General features: G+C 42.2%; 1 protein-coding gene across 1 annotated transcript in view; it reads left to right on the top strand.

The window, feature by feature from the left end:
* FAT3 (FAT atypical cadherin 3) overlaps positions 1–19428 on the top strand; it is a 452567-nt gene that overhangs the window by 59282 nt on the left and 373857 nt on the right. The window contains exon 2 of the mRNA XM_018558632.1: positions 1795–5105. Coding sequence (XP_018414134.1) covers positions 1814–5105 — 3292 coding nt within the window. The 5' untranslated portion in view covers positions 1795–1813. The remainder of the gene's footprint in view (positions 1–1794; positions 5106–19428) is intronic.

The following is a 19428-nucleotide window of genomic DNA, read 5'->3' as shown; positions in this document are numbered from 1 at the left end:
ATCACTATAGTCTAAAGCTCAGGCAAATACAAAGCTCAGGCTCGAGTGTTCTTAATGAAATGTCTGTTACAAGTGACGCACTTGTGAGCACATCGTGGCTTCTTGTCAATCCGCCCATAGAGCAGTCAGGAACATATTTGTTTAACTTAAAGTGACATTAAAGTCAAAAATTCCCCCCTGATGCTGATGTAAGAACTTACCTTAAATGACGCCTCTTGATCCGATCATCCTCTTCTTTCCAGTAGTTTTCAGGAGTCCCTTCACCGCTGGGTCCGGTCTCTGATCCAATGCTGACTCCTCTCTCTTCCTGTCCCATGGAGTCTGTGCGGGTGCACGCTGCCGGGCTGCGTGCATTGACTTACCCTGTGTCTCTCCTCGTCTCCCAGCCGAAGATCTCTTCTGCGCATGCGCCCGCCCCATGATCCTTTGCTGCCGCCCGAGAATCTTCAGATAGGAGTGAGCAGTGGAGACACAGGTAAGTTTGAACCTTTTTGTTAACTTTTTTTTAATGTTTTTGCATATATCTACTGCTTGCTAGCTGTAGATATATGCAAAAAAAGACAACAAAAAAAACGCTGAAGGTTTAAATGTCCTTTAAAGGGTCAAAGACTGAAATTAAATCTGTCTTTCTATATTGGATTTTTCAAAAGTTCTACCCCACTCCTAATAACCAGATCCATCTAGATGTTTGTAAACTTACTTATTGAAGAGGCCCATGGGATGTACTTCCTCAATGCACTGACACCATTTCACTTAGTCCTGTGAATATGCACTTCTTGTGTCAGAGCCTGCCTTCTGAACTACAACTCAAAGTCTGAACAATGTAACATTATCATTGCTTCCTAGAAGCAATGCATGATGGGAGATGTAGTCTTGAGAAATTGAGATTTCTCCTCATATCAATCAGCAGGGAAAGAGACGCAAAGCACACTGGGAATCCAGGAAGTTGGTGAAAGTGTTGGGCAGATAGCAGGCAGCACTCACTACATAAAAGGGATTTTTCTTAAGTAAGCTTTGATTGTATTATTAAAAACAACTCAACTATGTATTCCTATTACAATGCTGATGTTATAACAGGAGAGGATATGATGTTCCCGGTCAGGACACTATCTGCAAGGAGTTTGCATGTTCTCCCTGTGCTTGTGTGGGTTTACTTCGGGTACTCCAGTTTCCCCTCACACTCCAAAGACATGCTGGAAGATTAATTGGCTCCTGTCTAAGTTAGCCATGTATGTATGTATGTATGTATGTATGTATGCATGTATGTATGCGTGTGTGATAAGGACCTTAGATTGTAAGCTCCTTGAGGGCAGGGACTGATGTCAATGTGTACTATGTAAATGGCTGTGTAAATTGTTGGCTCTATATAAATACCAATGATAAATACATAAATGTGACTCCTTTAGAACTCTTTTAACTTATTATCATTAAGGTTCCATTTTCTTTTCTTATAAAGCTTTGCAGAATTTCGGCTCAGGTGTCCCTGATCTTTAAAACTCATTCACACAAACTTTTGTGTCCATATGTGGCAAGAATCTGCCGCTGGGATCACTGGTGGTTGCGAAGAACTGTGGCCGAGAAGCCTATACAATGCAATGGCAGGCTGACAGGAGACACAGCTGTCTACCGCTCTGCATTGAGTTACTGCCATGTGATTGGCTGATTAGATATTTGTGTTAACGAGCAGTTGAAGAGGTGTACCTAATAAAGCGGCCAATGAGTGTAGTTCTCTGCATGAATGTTACATATATTAACTTCTCATTGTTCCTAATGTTTCTTTTCTTTTTGTTCCAGGAAGGAAGAAAATGATGGAATGGCTATAACCATGGATATCTTGGGAGACACATCAATATCTCCCTACTATATGATCTTCTTAATTTTAAATTTCTGTGTTAAATTATGCATCGGTATCCAAGGACCTTCACCACAGATCTTCCAGTTTACGCACCCAACATACAATGCCACGGTTTACGAAAATTCTGCTGCCCGGACGTACCTCAACAGCCAAACGAAAATTGGAATCAAGTTAGCTAACTTGTCCTGGGACATCAAATACAGGATCATGTCTGGGGATGAAGAAGGGTTTTTTAAGGCGGAGGAAGTGGTAATCGGAGACTTTTGTTTTTTAAGGATTCGAACAAAAGGTGGAAATTCTGCCATCCTGAATAGAGAAATTCAAGATAGCTATTTATTATCAATAAAAGCATCAGTGAGGGGAGAAGACTTAGAGGCTTGGACAAAAGTCAACATTCAGGTCTTGGATATGAATGATCTCAGACCTCTTTTTTCCCCGACAACCTACTCTGTCACAATTGCCGAGAGTACACCAATAAGGACTAGCATTGCACAAGTTACCGCCACAGATGCTGATATTGGATCCAATGGGGAATTTTATTACTATTTTAAAAGCAAAGTAGATTTATTCTCTGTTCATCCCACCAGTGGGGTTGTTTCATTAAGTGGACGCTTAAACTATGATGAAAAGAACCGGTATGACCTAGAAGTGTTGGCTGTAGATCGTGGGATGAAATTATATGGCAACAATGGCGTAAGCAGTACCGCCAAACTTTTTGTTCACATTGAACGTATTAATGAACATGCTCCCACAATCACTGTGGTCACTCACATTCCTTCCATGTTGGACGTGGATCCTTCTTACGCCATAATTACAGTTGATGACATAGATGAGGGTGCTAATGGAGATATAGAGTCTGTTTCAATAGTGATGGGGGATGTGTTGCAACAGTTTTCTTTAGTCAAGGAGGGCAAATGGATGAACGAGTATAAAATCAAACAGAAAAGTCCTATTGATTGGGACAGTTTTCCATATGGCGTGAATCTGACAATTCAGGCAAAAGATAAAGGGTCTCCTCAGAGGTCTTCTGAAATGAGATATGTGCAGATTTCTAGCCCTACAAGGGAAAAGGTGAAAGCTGAGTTTGAAAAAGAAGTTTACGAGGTAACGGTCAGTGAGTTCTCTCCTCCTGGCGCTGTTGTTGCAGCAGTGAAGGTGCAGCCCGTGACTGCGTCTGTGGAATACAAAATTTCTGAGAGTGGAGATTCTGCGTATTTTAAAATGAATTCAAGAACAGGTCTAATCACCACAGCCCGTCCTCTAAACTTGTTTGGGGAAGATACTTATGAAATTATGGTAGTACAAAAAGGCAGTGATATTAAAGCGAAAGTCATTATCAGGCTGGAAGATGCCAACGATCACATTCCACAGTTCCAGCAGGCTTCATATGAGTCATTTGTCAACGAAAGTGTTCCCGTTGGAACTAGCATTGTAATGGTGTCCGCCTTTGATATGGATAAAGGAGAAAATGGTTATATCACATACAGCATAGCTAGTTTGAATTCTTTGCCATTTGCTATTAACCAGTTTACGGGAACCATCAGCACCTCTGATGTTCTCGACTTTGAGTCTTCTCCCGAAAGTTACAGATTCATTGTGAGAGCCTCTGATTGGGGTTCCCCATATCGACATGAGAGTGAAGTGAACGTAACTATTCATATAGGGAATGTTAATGATAACAAACCATTGTTTGAGAAGGTAGCTTGTCAAGGAGTCATCTCCTTTGACTTTCCAACTGGCGGACATATCACAGCGGTCTCTGCCATTGATATAGATGAGTTAGAGCTTGTCAAGTATAAAATTATTTCTGGAAATGAGCTTGGATTTTTCTACTTGAATCCTGATTCAGGGGTCTTGCAGCTTAAAAAATCTTTTATTAGTTCTGGTTTAAGAAACAGTAACTTTGCTCTAAAGATTACTGCTACTGATGGGGAATACTTTGCAGACCCCATGTTTGTTAACATAACCATAGTCCATGGCAAGGTACCTTCAAAATATTTTGATTGTAAAGAAACAAGGGTTGCCCAGAAATTAGCAGAGAAGCTTCTAAAAAAGTCTAAAGCCAATGCCAGGCTTAATTATGAGGATGGCTTGTTTGATTTCTATTCAGTAAACCGACAACCACCCCAGTTTGACAAATCATTTCCTTCTGATGTATCAGTGAAGGAGGACCTCCCTGAGGGAACCTCTATCCTTAGGATTAAAGCCAGCGATCCAGATTCAGGGTTTAATGGAAAGGTACTTTACACAATTACAGATGGCAATATGGATAGTTGTTTTACTATTGACTTGGAATCAGGTCAGCTGAGTGTTTTAATGCCAATGGACAGAGAAAAAACTGATAAATATCTACTTAACATTACAGTATATGACCTAGGCAACCCACAGAGGTCCTCATGGAGATTGTTAACTATCCATGTAAATGATGCAAATGATAACAATCCCATCTTCCTCCATGAAAGTTATTCAGCTAATGTCCTAGAGAGCACAAGCATAGGGACAGAATTGATTCAGGTAGAAGCGAGGGACAAGGATCTTGGGCCAAATGGGGAAGTCACATACTCTATTTTAACAGATACAAAAAAGTTTGCTATTAACAGCTCTACTGGAATAGTGTACGTAGCTGACCAACTGGACAGGGAGCTCATGTCCAATTATACCCTGAAAATTGAGGCAAGAGACAAAGCAGAAAATGGTCAGCAGCTTTTTTCAGTTGTTACCTTAAGAGTCTACTTGGAGGATGTCAATGATTGTTCTCCAGTTTTCATCCCTGTTAGCTACACTGCTAGGGTACTTGAAGACCTTCCAGCTGGTACTGTCATCTCTTGGCTTGAGACACAAGACCCTGACCTTGGCCTCGGGGGTCAAGTCCGTTACTCATTGGTCAACGACTACAATGGAAGATTTGAAATTGATAAAACCAGTGGAGCTATTCGCTTAAACAAAGAGTTGGACTACGAAAAGCAACAGTTTTACAATTTGACCGTAAGGGCTAAGGATAAGGGCCGTCCCGTCTCTCTTTCATCCGTCTCTTTTGTGGAAGTTGAAGTGGTGGACGTTAATGAAAATCTGCACACTCCCTATTTTACGGATTTTGCTGTAACGGGATTTGTAAAGGAGAATTCACGCATCGGGACTAGTGTTTTGCAAGTTTTAGCTAGAGATGAAGATGGTGGTCGTGATGGTGAAATACAGTACTCTATAAGAGATGGCAGTGGACTGGGACGATTTAGCATTGATGAAGAAACTGGTAAGTGTATCAAAGTGAATTCAGTCTTAAATTGCATTTCTGTAGATGGTGGATACTAAAAGGATGTGTATACTACTGTGTTAATACTACCCCTAATGGCACATAAAATATAAGCGTGAATTTGTATTGTGTAAAGAGCTTTTCTCTCATATTATGGAAATAGAAAGAAATGAGACATGGGTTCTCTAACTGGGTTTAGAGGAAAACATTGACAGGGTTATTCACAAAAGGGTGAAGAGTTTGGCGAAGGCAGGAGAAGTGAACAATCTAGGACAATATCGCTGATTTGAAAATAATTTTCCAAATCAGCTATGTTGGCCTAGTTTGTTCACTTCTCCTGCCTTCTCCAAACTCATCACCATTCTGTGAATAACCCTGTAAATGAACTTTGTCTGGGGCTATGGTTCCCTATTTGCATATCAGAGCTTCCGAGTTTTGGTAGGACAGAAACTTTATTGACAGATTTTGCTTGGAACACCTCCTACTGGTGAAATATGGTATTGTAGTGAGACCATGCAATACAATGTTTATTATTTGCGTTTGTTTCTTCGGTCTGACACCAGGTGATCCAGACAGTTTGATTTAGTTAAACACATTCCTGGTGCATCAAAATAAAAGCTGTGCATAGTATTTCAGTTTTTCTTTAGAAAGCAGACACAGCCTGAGTAGAATGCCTGTCCACTGCCAGCATGATAAGGACCGTTGCTCTCTATGTGGAAGCAGTGGTCTCTCTGTAGAATTCTGACATGTCTCCTGCTCAGCCAGAACTTGAGCTATAGGTCTGGCTTAACAAGGGGTGTTTCAGACCTCTGCAGAGAGACCAGTGTTTCCTTACAGAGAACAAGGGTCCTTCTCATTTTAGCAGAGGCCAGGTTGGTGTACTTTATGTGGACGGGCATTTTTTCTTGATGTGTTTTAAATTGAAATAAATGGAAATGCATCTGAATGCATGCATTAAAGTACACATGCACACTCGTCATCACACCACTTATTGCATCATGGCACAAGTACACATATCATGATGCACATCGATTCATGTTGAAGTTCAATATAAGGGGGAATTGCAACTCCAACAACACTCCATAGCGTGCACTGATACCCGTTAACACGTGCTTAGAAGCATTTCCATTTATCTCAATGGATAAGGCAATGGAAAATGCATAGGTGTGAATCCAACCTAAGGGTCTATTTACAATATTGCGCTGTGTTAGAGTGTTCTAATGTGCTTTGTATTAAGGCAGTATAATCGGTAGTGTGGATGTGTCCTAAGACTTATAACTCCTTTCTTTTGGAGGTATTCTTGGTGAACCTAAATAACTTTCAGCTGATTTTAACGGAAAGTTTATTTGGGCTATGAATAAGGCTTTTTCATGTTTTGTATGGGAAACTACCATGGATTACAGTAAGGCGCACATTAAAGTATTGGTTTATGTTAAAAAATCTGAGGGTTTAATGTCACTTTAAGTATTATTATGCTTTTCAAAGTAACTGTCAGCTTCTCAGTAAAGAAGTGCATTGCAGGATAATACAAGTCTAAAAATCCTCACAGCTTGTGGACGTTCCTTTGTTTTGTATTTCAAGTCTTTTTCTGCTCACAAATGGATTTCTCTGGATTGTAGTTAAGTTGCCTCTTAGTTAAAGGTGCAAGTTGTAACTTATTTTTTTACTGGAAGCTGTAATAAGAACTGACTTACCCAGAAGCATGATAAATCACTAGCTTGGTATGGGATATTTTGTAGCCTTTCCCAATATAGGTAGGAAAGAATCAGGACTGAACAGAGTGGAGGGATCGTAGGGATGAGAAAAGTAAGGTCTTCCAACGTTGGATTTTATTTGCTTCCATATTAACTCTTGAAACAAGTTCTATTACTGCAGAACTGTTGTGCTGATTTTTTCTTTCTGTTCCCCCAAGTGAAACAGCACAGCATTCATAAATGATGATTTTCCAAAGAGACCTAATCATTTCAGATTAACCTCGGAATGGTTCATTTCGGCCAGGCCATCAAGTTCGGCTGAGTCAGCTTGGTGCTTTGGACTGCAGCCTGCTGAGATATGTGTGAAAGCCATTTGGCAATATGATCTGTGATACTCTGAGTCATTAGTGGATTGCTATTGGCCCGGTGGCAGCTAAAACACCTCTGAATAATTAATCTTCTGTCTCGTTACAGAGAGAGAGAGCCACAGATTGAATTACTTTACACTGACAGGGCTGTTTATTTACCGTTTGTTTAGCTCATGTGCTCATTATGAAGTGGCCATCGATTTTGGGTTAAAGGTTTGCCGCAAATCCAGATGTGTCACAGGTTATTAGCCTAGGCAGTTAATGAAGGCTAACGGTGCCTATACATATCTTGTTTATGGTACTCTGAAAGAGCTTCACTAAGTAACTACAGCGTGTATTTATCATGGCCTCATTGGAAAACCTTGAATAAAAGAATGCATTCCAACCCCAGTTTTGAAAAAAAATAAAGTCCTGCGCTTTGAACAGATTTGGACAATAGAAAAATGTCACCAGCACACCATAAGTTGAAAAAGCAAAATATTTTATTGCCAATAGCTGTATCTCAATTGGGATGGGTGCTCGAAATGACTGCGGATGGCGCCGCCACACATGAACAATAGAAAAATGTCACCTGCACACCATAAGTTGAAAAAGCAAAATATTTTATTGCCAATAGCTGTATCTCATTGGCAAGCGCTTTCGGGACCTCGCAGGGTCCCCTTTATCAGGCTTAGAGATGAAGGGGTCCCTGCGAGGCCCTGAAAGTGCTTGCCAATGAGATACAGCTATTGGCAATAAAATATTTTGCTTTTTCAACTTATGGTGTGCAGGTGACATTTTTCTATTGTTCATGTGTGGCGGTGCCATCCGCAGTCATTTCGAGCACCCATCTTCATCAAGTGGGAGTCCAGGTAAGGAGTGCGGTATGGTTCCTGTTTCTCTTTGAACAGATTTGGAACGCATGGATCCAATATCTACAGACGCACTCCTTGGACACTCACCTGCTGACACTCTGATTTTAGGGAACAGGCAATCACTTCCCTACCGGGAAAGGACCGTCTCTACTTTACCTCACTCTCACCTCTACTTTCCTTCTCTATCCTACCTCCCTTCTTATCCCGCTCTCAACCTTTCCCTGGCCCTCCTCAACCCTACACCTGATTGGGGTGGTGGAGGTTTTTTTTTTTTTTTTCTTTTACTTTTATTAGATTGAATATACACAATGTTATTTAGTTGCACTGGATTTACTCTCTGTATCTCCAGCCTACTGAATGCTGTTACGCGTGGTTACTGTTTGCAGCAATCCCTTTTGCAGATGTGTTCACTATATGTACTGTTAGGAAAATGCATAGATCCTACCCTGTGTCATATCTTAAGTCTGCAAACACCTGCTATACTTTACTGTTTCATTGGAAAACAATAACAATCTATTGAATTTTAAAAAAAGAGGACCTGAACTGTGGAAGCCATATCTGAACAAAATCAATCAGAGGGTAATTAACTAGTTGCCCGTTTTCCCTGTAGGCAGCGGATCTTCTCCCCATTGCTGATTTACCATGCCTTGTTCTGCAATGTGATTCTGAGCTGAGGCAATCATCTTGGTAGAGGAGCAGTGCTTTTCTTTCCTATATCAGAGGCACCCACTGGTGATATGATGACTTGAGTTATTAATCAGGATGCAGCAGGGGTAAAGGAAGCTCAGATGCACAGAATAGACGAAGCAAAAGCAGGGAGATCCTTGCACTGCAGGTCCTCAGGTACAGCTTCCTCTCCAGCAAGGAAAACACTGATCAGTATAGTAGAGTCATCGCCAAATTTCACCCAATTCTGGTGAGACTAGCAGTCAGTGGAATATAGCTTCCTTAGATCATCTTAAACTGCGGATATACAGCTATGAGGCTCAAGACAGGATTTCCAAGGCATAGACATTTCAATGCTATTTTTAGGAGGAATTCAAGACAAAGGGTACATTTGTAAAGGTATTGCTTAGGCACAATTAACAGTTGTAGATGTCCCCTATAAGAAAAACTTCACTTTTTGAGTTTGAGTCAACTTAAACTGCAAACTATTTGTGTATACACTTTTTTTGTGGTTGCACCTCTTCCATGCATCACAGATGTGCGGCTGCTCCTTCTTCTCAGTGGTGGGCAAAGTCATAAAGTTTTATTAGCTAATTTGTTTTATTAGCTTCTGTGCTGTTCCACACAGATGTGCTGCAGAATGTGGCTCTCTGTCATGTGTCATGCTAATACCAACCCTTTGACTTCAATACTTGTTGAACCTAGAAGAAGGGGGTAGACCCTTGAAAACTTGTCCTGAAAATGTAACTGTTAGTGTAAATAAAAAAGTACCACAGACAGTACTCAAATGTTTTTTTGCAAGTGCATTAATATGGCTGCAGTCACCTTGGGATTCAGTATGATCACTCATTTCTTTGTTATTTTTTTTTTTTCCTCTGGGTTCTGAAGTTATCAAAATCCAGGACACAAATGTTATGTGGAAGCCCCAATAAGAGGAAAGTGTTAATCCTGTTTGGGAGAAGTCTTGTCATAATACATTTTTGTAGGCCTAGGGAGTTGAGTATAACTTGGAGTCTGGCTCAGCAGTGTTGGAATTAATTGCTGTAGATAAGGTCTATGAACTGTTCAACTTCAAGGTAAAACCTGCACTTTCTCTTTCCTGGTGGCTGCAAAATGCTGTACAGCGAGGTGAAGTGAACCGTGATCTCCGAAAAACAATGGAAAGATTTATCAATCCTGCCACACAAGAAGGCATTGCAAAAGCAGAAATCTGTGAGATAGGTTCAGCTGCAGAAAAGTAGCATTGCACTAATATGAAACATACCGCTGACCAGGCCTGGGCCGATGTGTAAGCAGAAGAGGCAACTGGGCGCTTCAAAGTATGGGGAGGTGCAGTGGAAAAGGGCTGGTCCTGCAACCTATGCTACTGAGGTAGTTCACAGCTCATACTAAGCAGCAGGCTATGTCCCTATAGCAGTATAGAAACAGCCCTGCAATTGTAAGCAATAATAAACATTGAGAACATCTTTTGGTTTTATTGAAATGTCTATGGTCAGGTGCATACGTGCTTCTGCTGAGGCCCTGATGTGGACTTTTGAAAGCTGAGCCAACTAAGTTACAAGAGGGCTCAAGGGGTGTAAATACCTTTTCTCTTTGCCTGCATCTGTATCTGCTAAGAGAAGATCATCCCTTCACCAGCTTGACCTCTGGTCCCACTGTGCACCAACACAACCTCTGAATGATGGCAGGAAAGGGGGCCCAAGGGAAAATATATGCACTATCTGGCCAAAAATATTGAAGCCAGTGGGTTAGTATAATACAGCCAGGTGACTGTAATTTTCAAAAGGTTTCTTGCTATAGCAGCCTCTGTAGTTCACTCATTTCATATTTACTTTGAAGTAGATGTGAACCCAATGACCAAAAACCTCATATAATCTTTAACATGTTAAAAAAATTAAAAAATGAGTAAACGGACACCACACATATCAAACCTCAAAATTGCAGGCGCCCGTGAAATGGCGACATACTTTGGTACCACATATTGTCGATAGGCGATGCTATAAAAGCCTGTGCCAGTTACAACAGGCAGGGAAGCCGGGGATACACAGAGGGTGGCATCTGCAGGAGGGTGTAGAAATGATTGGTAGATCGCTTGTACCTGAAAGCCGACAGTCGGCTGAGGGAGTGTAACAACACTCCTGGCTCCTATAGTCCGTTTACAGCTCTTTACTGCAATGTCTGTGGCAGGGAAAGGGTTAAAGGGATGTCACACATGCACCCCCGGTTGACGACAAGTGGCCATGCTGACATACCCTGCACAATTATCCAAATTGTCACTATCAGGTAGCCAGTCCAGAACAATAATATGCAGATGACTCTGGAGGGGGTGTACAAGGACAGTCCAAATCAGCAGAACTGAAATGCAAAAGAGAGCAAAAAAAAAAAGGGAAAACCTGCATTCTACAGAAAACAAACATGACCTTTATGATTGCAAACTAAATATCATTCACTTAGGGTTTAGAATAGATCTATCTTAATAACCATTTAAAGAAAGATTACGTGTTTGCTGTGAAATTAATCATTTAAGAATGTATTTTTGTAGCCCAGTCTGCAGCACTTACTAATAACACTGATGCTTAAAGCTGAACCACTGGGCACAAAAAGTTTCATTTTGAAAAAAAAAATTCCTCAATAGCCACAAAGGATTTAAATCCACTTTGAGCCGTAAATGGCTTTCCAAACCAGATATCACCTTGTTAAAATAGCAGTGACATCACAACTGTGCTGTACAGAGCCTCTGCTGAGCTGCGGGAGGGACCCAGCAGACCCCACCTACTACAGACTACCCACAGAAAACTACAGGAGGGGGTGGAGACAAGATCAGTCACCCTGTGCAAGGAGAGACAGCAGCAGTGACCGGTCTTTATTACAGGAGGGGACAGAGACAAGATCAGTCACCCTGCACAAGGAGAGAGAACAGCAGGGACCGATCTTTATTACAAGAGGGGCGGAGACAAGATCAGTCACCCTGCACAAGGAGAGAGAACAGCAGGGACCGATCTTTATTACAAGAGGGGCGGAGACAAGATCAGTCACCCTGCACAAGGAGAGAGAACAGCAGGGACCGATCTTTATTACAAGAGGGGCGGAGACAAGATCAGTCACCCTGCACAAGGAGAGAGAGCAGCAGTGACTGGTCTTTATTACAGGAGGGGGCAGAGACAAGACCAGTCACCTGCACAAGGAGAGAGAGTGACTGGTCTTCACATAGTCACAGAGTCAACATCCCACACTGGATTACTGCACAAATCTGGAAGAAATACACAAAGCACATCAAGTGAAAACACACCGGCCTCTTCTATTTAGACAATATTTGCTTATCCCGGAGTTCAGCTTTAAACATTAGTGTGGGGGCACTAGCAGCCCCTTGGCTGGGTCAGTATAAAGACTGCCTTTTATTCATAGTTACAACCTATTCGCAGCTGCTCCTTTGTCTTTTGTGTGCTGTAATATATTGAAAGCAATCCCATGCTTTGATTCTCCTCACCCCCCACCAACACCCCTCACACACTCTCTCTTTTTGGTGCCATTTATTGCTTTCAACACTGTCTTGTAATAACCAGCACTGGTATCAAGTGAGATCCCCATTAATGGATGTGAACATGCTAAGAAAATCCCTAAACTCTACACAGATGTTCCATACCTCAACAACTCCAATCAATCCATCCCGAAGACCTGGTCTATGAATGCAAATTCAGTAATGAATATTTTTGGCAGTGTGAAAGTTGCCCATCTAGGCTTTCCGGCTTAAAGGGTTCTGTGAGGTCTTCTGTACAGAAATTGTGTCCCTTCAGAGGAGATGATATGCAGCAATATAGCTCTTAAAGTGTTGACATTTAAAACGCTATTGATGTGCTTGCAACTTTCTTGGTATTATTCAATGTTTGTTTTTTTATTTCTTCTTTGGCTTTTGAAATTGAAATAAGTTTGAAAAACGTGTAATAAACCAAAAACAAATGTGAGGGAAAATAATGCCGTGAGGCAGGAATGGTATTGAAGTGTTGGAGAGATGGTCGTAGAAATGAAAACGAACCGATGGAGAAGTTGTCAAAGTTTGAGGCAATGTTTGAATACTGAGATGTATATAACATCACATATTCCATCCTTGATGAGGAGTAAAGGATCTCAGCAAAGCTGAAAGCAATTTCAAGAGCTTCTAATTTATACGTATACTATATTCTACCTGACCAGTAAAGAACATGCAGAGAATGCGGGTCAATTTAAAGGACTGTGGATGTCCTGAGGGCATAACAAGGGGTAAGTAGGTCCATATGTACTCGCAAGCGCTGCATTTTGCCTATGGGACAAGTGAAACCTTTGTGCAGATGTAAAATACCTTTATATCATAATAAATTATACTGATATGTGCATTTTTGTAGTGTCTTTGAGTCTAATGCCTGCAGGCATATGCAGGTGCCCAGACATGTGCCATCTGTGGCTCTTACAAGTACCCAAGAGCTGAATTAATTTGTGAAACAGTTTTTTTTTTAAGCAGTACAATCAGGCTTTAAGGCTCTTTTTACATGGTCGGATCAGGAGGGGATCTGTGCATGTTGTGACATCCATGTCCATCCAGTTTTTTCCTTCATCGCAAATCTCTAAAATTACCAGACCTATGTTGGTAATTCGGATCAGACTTGTGTCCGTTTATATCAGATCACCCCCGATACGGTATGCCCATTTCCGGTGAAACAGAACTTTGATCAGTTTGTTTATCCAGACCTGGTGGGGTCGGAGGGGGGCGGGGGTGTAACGGATGTAAACAGACTCAATCCATTTAGATCCAGCTGCCCATAGGCTAATATTGGCCTTCTGATCATTGACAGGTGAACCTGATTTGAAAGCCTGTGCAAAAGGACTCTAAGGCATTTCTAAACCTCAGAGCAAAATAGACTGTATCAAGATTGTTCACCTGGTAATCCGGCCAGTAAGTCTGTTATTTGTTCCCCTTCCTTTAACAGGTCAAGCTGTCCAGCAAAAGTAATAGATAGTGTTGGACCAAACCATTTACCACTGATAGGGGTGCTTACAATGGTCAGCTTTTATTCATTTATGTAAAATCTTTATCCAAACTCCCCCCCCGAAAAAACCCAAAAACAAATGGCAGTAACGGCTGAAAAAGTGTTATCTGGGTTTTTCTAAATAGCGAAGTTCTTTTAAATCTGCTAGAGCATCTAACAAAACCCTCTCTGCAGGGTGACAATGCTGTTGTCCAAGTGTGGCTACTACTCCATAGACTGGTGCTTCCCTTAGACAGGAGGTGTGTTACTGTCCAGATAACCAGGTGAAAATAAAGAAGCAAATAAAGCAAAAATGGAAACTAATGCCACCACATCTAAGGACTGGTAAGCTGCAATATATTAAATGTTTGTCTTTGAGTTTAGATACACTTTAAGTCTCCATGCACAACCTTGACACTGCTTTAGATTTACCAACTCTTAGTAATGTAAGGACCTACCTAATCTATACATATTGTATACAGTAAGGCAGGCCTTCAGCTGCATAGTTGGCATATCTAAAGAATATTGTAAAAACTGAAATGCGTCAGAGGCAGCAGACTCGCCCAACTCCATTAAATTGAGGATTACCATTCTTGAGCATTCCACTTCAGATGCCAAATGCTACACTCCTTCAAAGTGGCCAGAGGGAAGTGTGAAGGAGTGTAGCATTTGACATCTGAAGGCAGCTACAGAGGACTATGTTCCAAATGGGGGTCAGTGAATGTACAGTTCTTTGGCTATGTTATGGGTTTGATAGGCAAAAAAAATGAAGTGCAATGCTGCTTTTTATTAATTGATTTTGTGTGCTATCTGTTGTGCTTTGGGTTGGTTTTGGTTGGTTTGCTATAGCTCACTCCTGGATATACAAACCTGGCAAAGATTGGCAGTGGAGGGTGTGCTTTTACCTTTCCAGTTGGTGCCAACAAGGCCACCCGTGAAACAGTATTCAGCCGTTTCAACAGAAAAAAAGATGAAGTTTGATCCATGTATGACCAGCTTAAATATAGAAAATTGTGCATATCCCATAGTTATGTGTGTGGCCAGCCTGACCCTAACAACTGTTGTCTATCTACACGGGAAGACAAAGTTGAAATTATTTACCATAGCAACCAACAAGTTACAAGTTACATTTTCTCATCTTTACTAGAGAACATGTTGGCCAAATCTGGTTGCTATGGGTATTGCCCTCATGTTTAAAAAATATCCAGGCCCTTTTTTCCAACATCATATGACTCTACACTATTTTATTTTTCTTACAGCATGTGATTTGCTAAATTAAAAAAAAAAAAAGTTCTCAATTTTGTTACTTCCAGGATCCAGAATGATTTCACCAGTTACAAATTAGAGAGTTAATGAGGCAGAAAGACTAATCAGTGGGAGACATTAATCACAATTTTACCGAGCAACAAAAAGGAAAGTTCCCTCAGGGGTATGTTATGGGGAGAGGCAGCTAAAAAGGACCTTCATCTAAAGTCATTTTGAAGAAGTTGTTTTCTTGGTACGGTGGTGGTCATTGCTTAATGGTAGCATCTAAAGTTGCACTTGGCCTATGACACACTCGGGGCTGATTTATGACTCTATACCAGACTTTCTCAACCAGTATGGGGTGACTTCTGGCTTCCTTAGAGTGGGACTCTGGGAAGGAGGCTCTGGTGTGAAGAGGGGCTCTTAGTGTAAGAGGGGGGGGCTCTGATGTGAACATAGGGGGTTGTTGTAAAGGGGGCCCCTGATGTATAAGGGGGGCCTCTAATGTAAAGCTGGACTCTGATGTGAAAGGAGGAGGCTCTGGTGTGAAGAGAGGCTCCTAATGTAAAGGGGGCTCTAATATGAAAGGAGGGGGCTCTTGTTTTAAAGGGGGATCATAATGTAAAGGAATACTCTTGATATGAAGAGGGAACTCTAATGTGAAAGGGGAATCCTAATTTGTTTTTGTGCTTTTGCGTGGGCACCCCCCTTTAAATCCATACCAGACACCTATCTGACATAAGGGCTTGGTATGGGTTTTGGCGAGTGTCCATCAGCGACACGGTTGTTTTCTTTGTGATTTTCCTTCGAGCATCAGTTGAAAGGTTGATCAGCCTGATGAGACTCTTCGGTTCTAGGGTGTGCTATGGATTAAGTGTGTGTCCAGCGAAAATTGCTGCTTTTGTTTTGGAGTGGAGAAGGATAAGAAACCCTTTCAGGTTTTTACTGCTACCTAGGGCTAGAGATTTCCCTTCAGTAACCATCACAATGACAGTTTACAAGGACAGGAAGTGAGAGGCAATCTCTCTTACAGAGCCCCAGATAGCAGTAAAACCCATCAGGTTCTGATTCTTCCTCAGCCTGTCCAAAATGGAAAAAAAAACAAAACCTTTTAACTAGACAAACACTGGGCTGGACAGGAGCCGGGCCTCAGCCGCCCCGACGGAGGGTGCCGCCCTAGGCAAACGCCTAGTTTGCCTCGCGGTAAATACGCCCCTGATTGCGTGTATGCATTTATGTATGAGCTGGTGTGTATGAGTCCATGTGTAATTTTGCTCTTAGGAGTACCTGTACCCCTGTATGTTACGGTCTCCGAAGATTTTTTCAAAATTTAGGGTACTTTTTTTGTTATATAGTAAAAGCCACCAAAAGAAAGCTCTATCTGTCCCCAAAAAATGGTATGAAAATCGTTTCAGTAAAGCGTTGCATGACGGAATAAACATCAGTCAAAGTACCGCAGCGCTGAATACTGAAAAATGGCCTGGCCAGGAAGGGGGTGAAACACTATGGCCTTCAAGTGGTTAAATAATACAGCTGGCTCCTAACCTTTAAGGCTTTTCTAGTTTTTGTTATTGGGGCTGACTCCTAAAAAAGAAATCCTGCTGGCTCCTGGATTGGACAGACTGACTCCTTTGCCCTCCACAATTCAAAAGGGAGGGAACATTGAAAATGCTGTTGACCGTTTTAGAAAATTATAACTGGCTTCAAATTGCCATGAAACATGAATTTTGTTAAAGGTTTTTAAGTCAGTTCAAATGCTGATTAAAATACTTGGAAATGGATGCTGCTCCTTAAAAGCTTTAGTTTCTTGCAGAATCAACTGGTCCCCTGAGCACTGGCCCTGATATCCTGTTTTAGGGTGGCTCCTTTCCCTTGCAGGGTCCTATGGAGCCACCCTTGTGTGTGATGGTAAGCCGTGTGTGTCTTCACAAACACACAGGAACAGCAAGGCAAGACACTACCTTGCCTCCCTTGTCCATTTTAGTAGATTGACAGAAACTGATCTATCCCTTGTGATCTTGTACTGGGCAGGAAGTTCAGGGAAGCCGAGCTGAGAGAGTTAGAGCTGTTCAGGAACATGATGACTGTAAGCGCTTGGGCAAAAATAAAAAAAAATATACTCTGCTGTACGATGCATATTTGTTTGAGTTGTATTCGTTATTGAAAATACGTTTAATAGTTTAAAGGAGAACTATGGGGTTAAGTCTTTTCCCCATAGTTCTCCTTAGGGTAACGGGAGGACACAAACTAGCGTCCTCCCGTCACCCTAGGCTCAGTATACCGTGAGCTACAGCCCCTGATGTACAGTTATGTCTGGATCCACCCAGCTGCGTGAGTGACAGCTGGCTCTGCCTATCCAGAGGCAGAGCCAGCTGTGCCCCCTCCCCGTCCGTTCCGCCAGTCAGCGCTGGATCGGAGCAGGGGAAATCCAGCCCCTCCCCTGTCACGGCAGAGAGCCGTGACAGGTTCGAGAGGTGAGCGAACGCCGGTATGTGTTCGCTCACCTCCCGATCTACTGAGCCGACCTGTGACAGTCTCATTGTCACAGGTCAGCTAGAACTATGAGGTGAGTGAAAAGCACTCACCTCATAGGTCTCCTTTAATGCTGCATGAAATGCATGGCAATTATATATATAGCATATTTCTTTACAAAAGTGGCATTTTTCTTCTCAGCCTGTCTCTAACTGTCACTGAGCGTGTGTACGCATGACAGTTACTAGAACAGTGCGTTATGGGTTTAAACATTTTTAGAGAAGTAGAAATAATAAGGCCTGAGGCACGCATGCGATGAAAGGTAAGAAAATCTTTAGTGCATTGGCTGCTCTCCTTTTTTTTTTTGTGACAGTTCCATACTGATGCGTTTTAACATCTGAGGCCGAGTTCAGGAATACTGCCAGAGCCTATTATCCGTGGAACTTTTTGTTATTCTGTGACAATATTTAGCTGTAGGTGTTCTGCAGTTTGAGGGGAAAAAAATAAAACATCCCCCCTATTGTATTGTTGTTATGCTTATAACTACTTTATCACATGTATACATGTTTCCTTTGTTTTGTTATGAAAATCTCTAATAAAATCTGATTGCACCAAAAAAAATAAAACATGAACCTCTGCGGTGAATATTCCCGCACGTCTTACATTTGCTGGTTGTTCTTCTGTTGGGTTCTGTTAAAAGTTGGCAGCTCCGGTATTTTCTTCTTCTTTATCAGCGCCGGGACCAGCTGAGATTTACAACCACTGCAAAGGAATATTTTTTTTTATTAGATATCGTCTCACGGAAAAGAATTGAAGGGTCGCTGTTGTTGTTGTTGAGTGACTTGGAAGGAAAAAAGTTTTTTAGTAAACACTGGTTTAGGGCTTGTTCACACCGAAAGCGCGTGCGTTCCAGAGCAGAAGCTGCTGGAACGCACCGCGATTGCGGGGGAACCTCTCCCCCCGCTGTTGTTGTGACACCTCCCCCCCCTGTTTTTTTTTTTTGGGGGGGGGGGCACAAGCCCTATTTTTGGCGTTTGCAGTGGAACGCAACACTGGCAAAGTTTTGCCACGCGTTTGCATTCAATGCCCCCTCCCGCCCCAAAACGCGGGGGAAGTTTCATAGCGATCGCGGTGCGTTCCAGCAGCTACGCTCTGGAATGCACACGCTTTCAGTGTGAACAAAACCCTAAAAGCTGATATTTAATCTGCTTATGTTTTGCCTTCCTGGGTTCCTCCTTTCCCACCTCATCAACAATAAAGTGATTAGCGTTACATCAGAGTCCCTATTTATGTCAGAGTTCTAAGGTCTTGGGTGTAAGTGGGACTCTGACATAAGGGGGGATCTTGGGGACTTGAGTGCCCAGAGTCCCCCCTTGCATCAGAGTTCCCTCTTTAATCAGAGTCTCCAGAGTCCCACCTTATATCAGCTCCCGATCATGTAACCACTGTGATTGCCAATCACAGCGAGTCACCAGAGCTCTGATATAAAAGGGGACGTTGATTTAAGGGGGGACCCCCGTGCATTAGAGCCCCCCTTGCATCAGAGTCCCCAAAGCCTCCCTTACATCAGAGTCCTCCCTTATAGCAGTATCCCCAGAGCCCCCGCTTACATTAGAGTCCCCATTTACGTCAGAGTCCTAAGGACATAAATCCTGGGGACTTAGTGCCCAGAACCCTCCTTACATTAAAGTCCCCAATACATCAGAGTCCCCCCTTATGTTAGAATCCCCAAAGATTACAGAGACAGTCTGTGGGACAGGCTCCCGATAATGTGGGTCACATGATCAGGGCTCCACCTCTGCTTCCCAACGTTAGGACCCAGTTAAAGGCCAGTGGGAAGCAGTGGCATGTGATTAACACAATGTAACCAGACTTTTTACGGTACTTGTGGGCATGGCTGCTTCTTGGCCACATGATGCCTGTGCAATCTCTCTCAGTCTATGAGAACTACACAGGGGACGCTGCAATTTAGCTTGCAGGAGAGTCACATGACAAGGATGGAAGCCAGAAATACAATCACAATC

Source organism: Nanorana parkeri, unplaced genomic scaffold (genome assembly GCF_000935625.1).
Source record: "Nanorana parkeri isolate BGI_ZX_2015 unplaced genomic scaffold, ASM93562v1 scaffold350, whole genome shotgun sequence".
NCBI lineage: Eukaryota > Metazoa > Chordata > Amphibia > Anura > Dicroglossidae > Nanorana > Nanorana parkeri.
The sequence above is the reverse complement of the archived record's forward strand: the minus strand, read 5'-3'. Positions and strand labels throughout refer to the sequence as shown.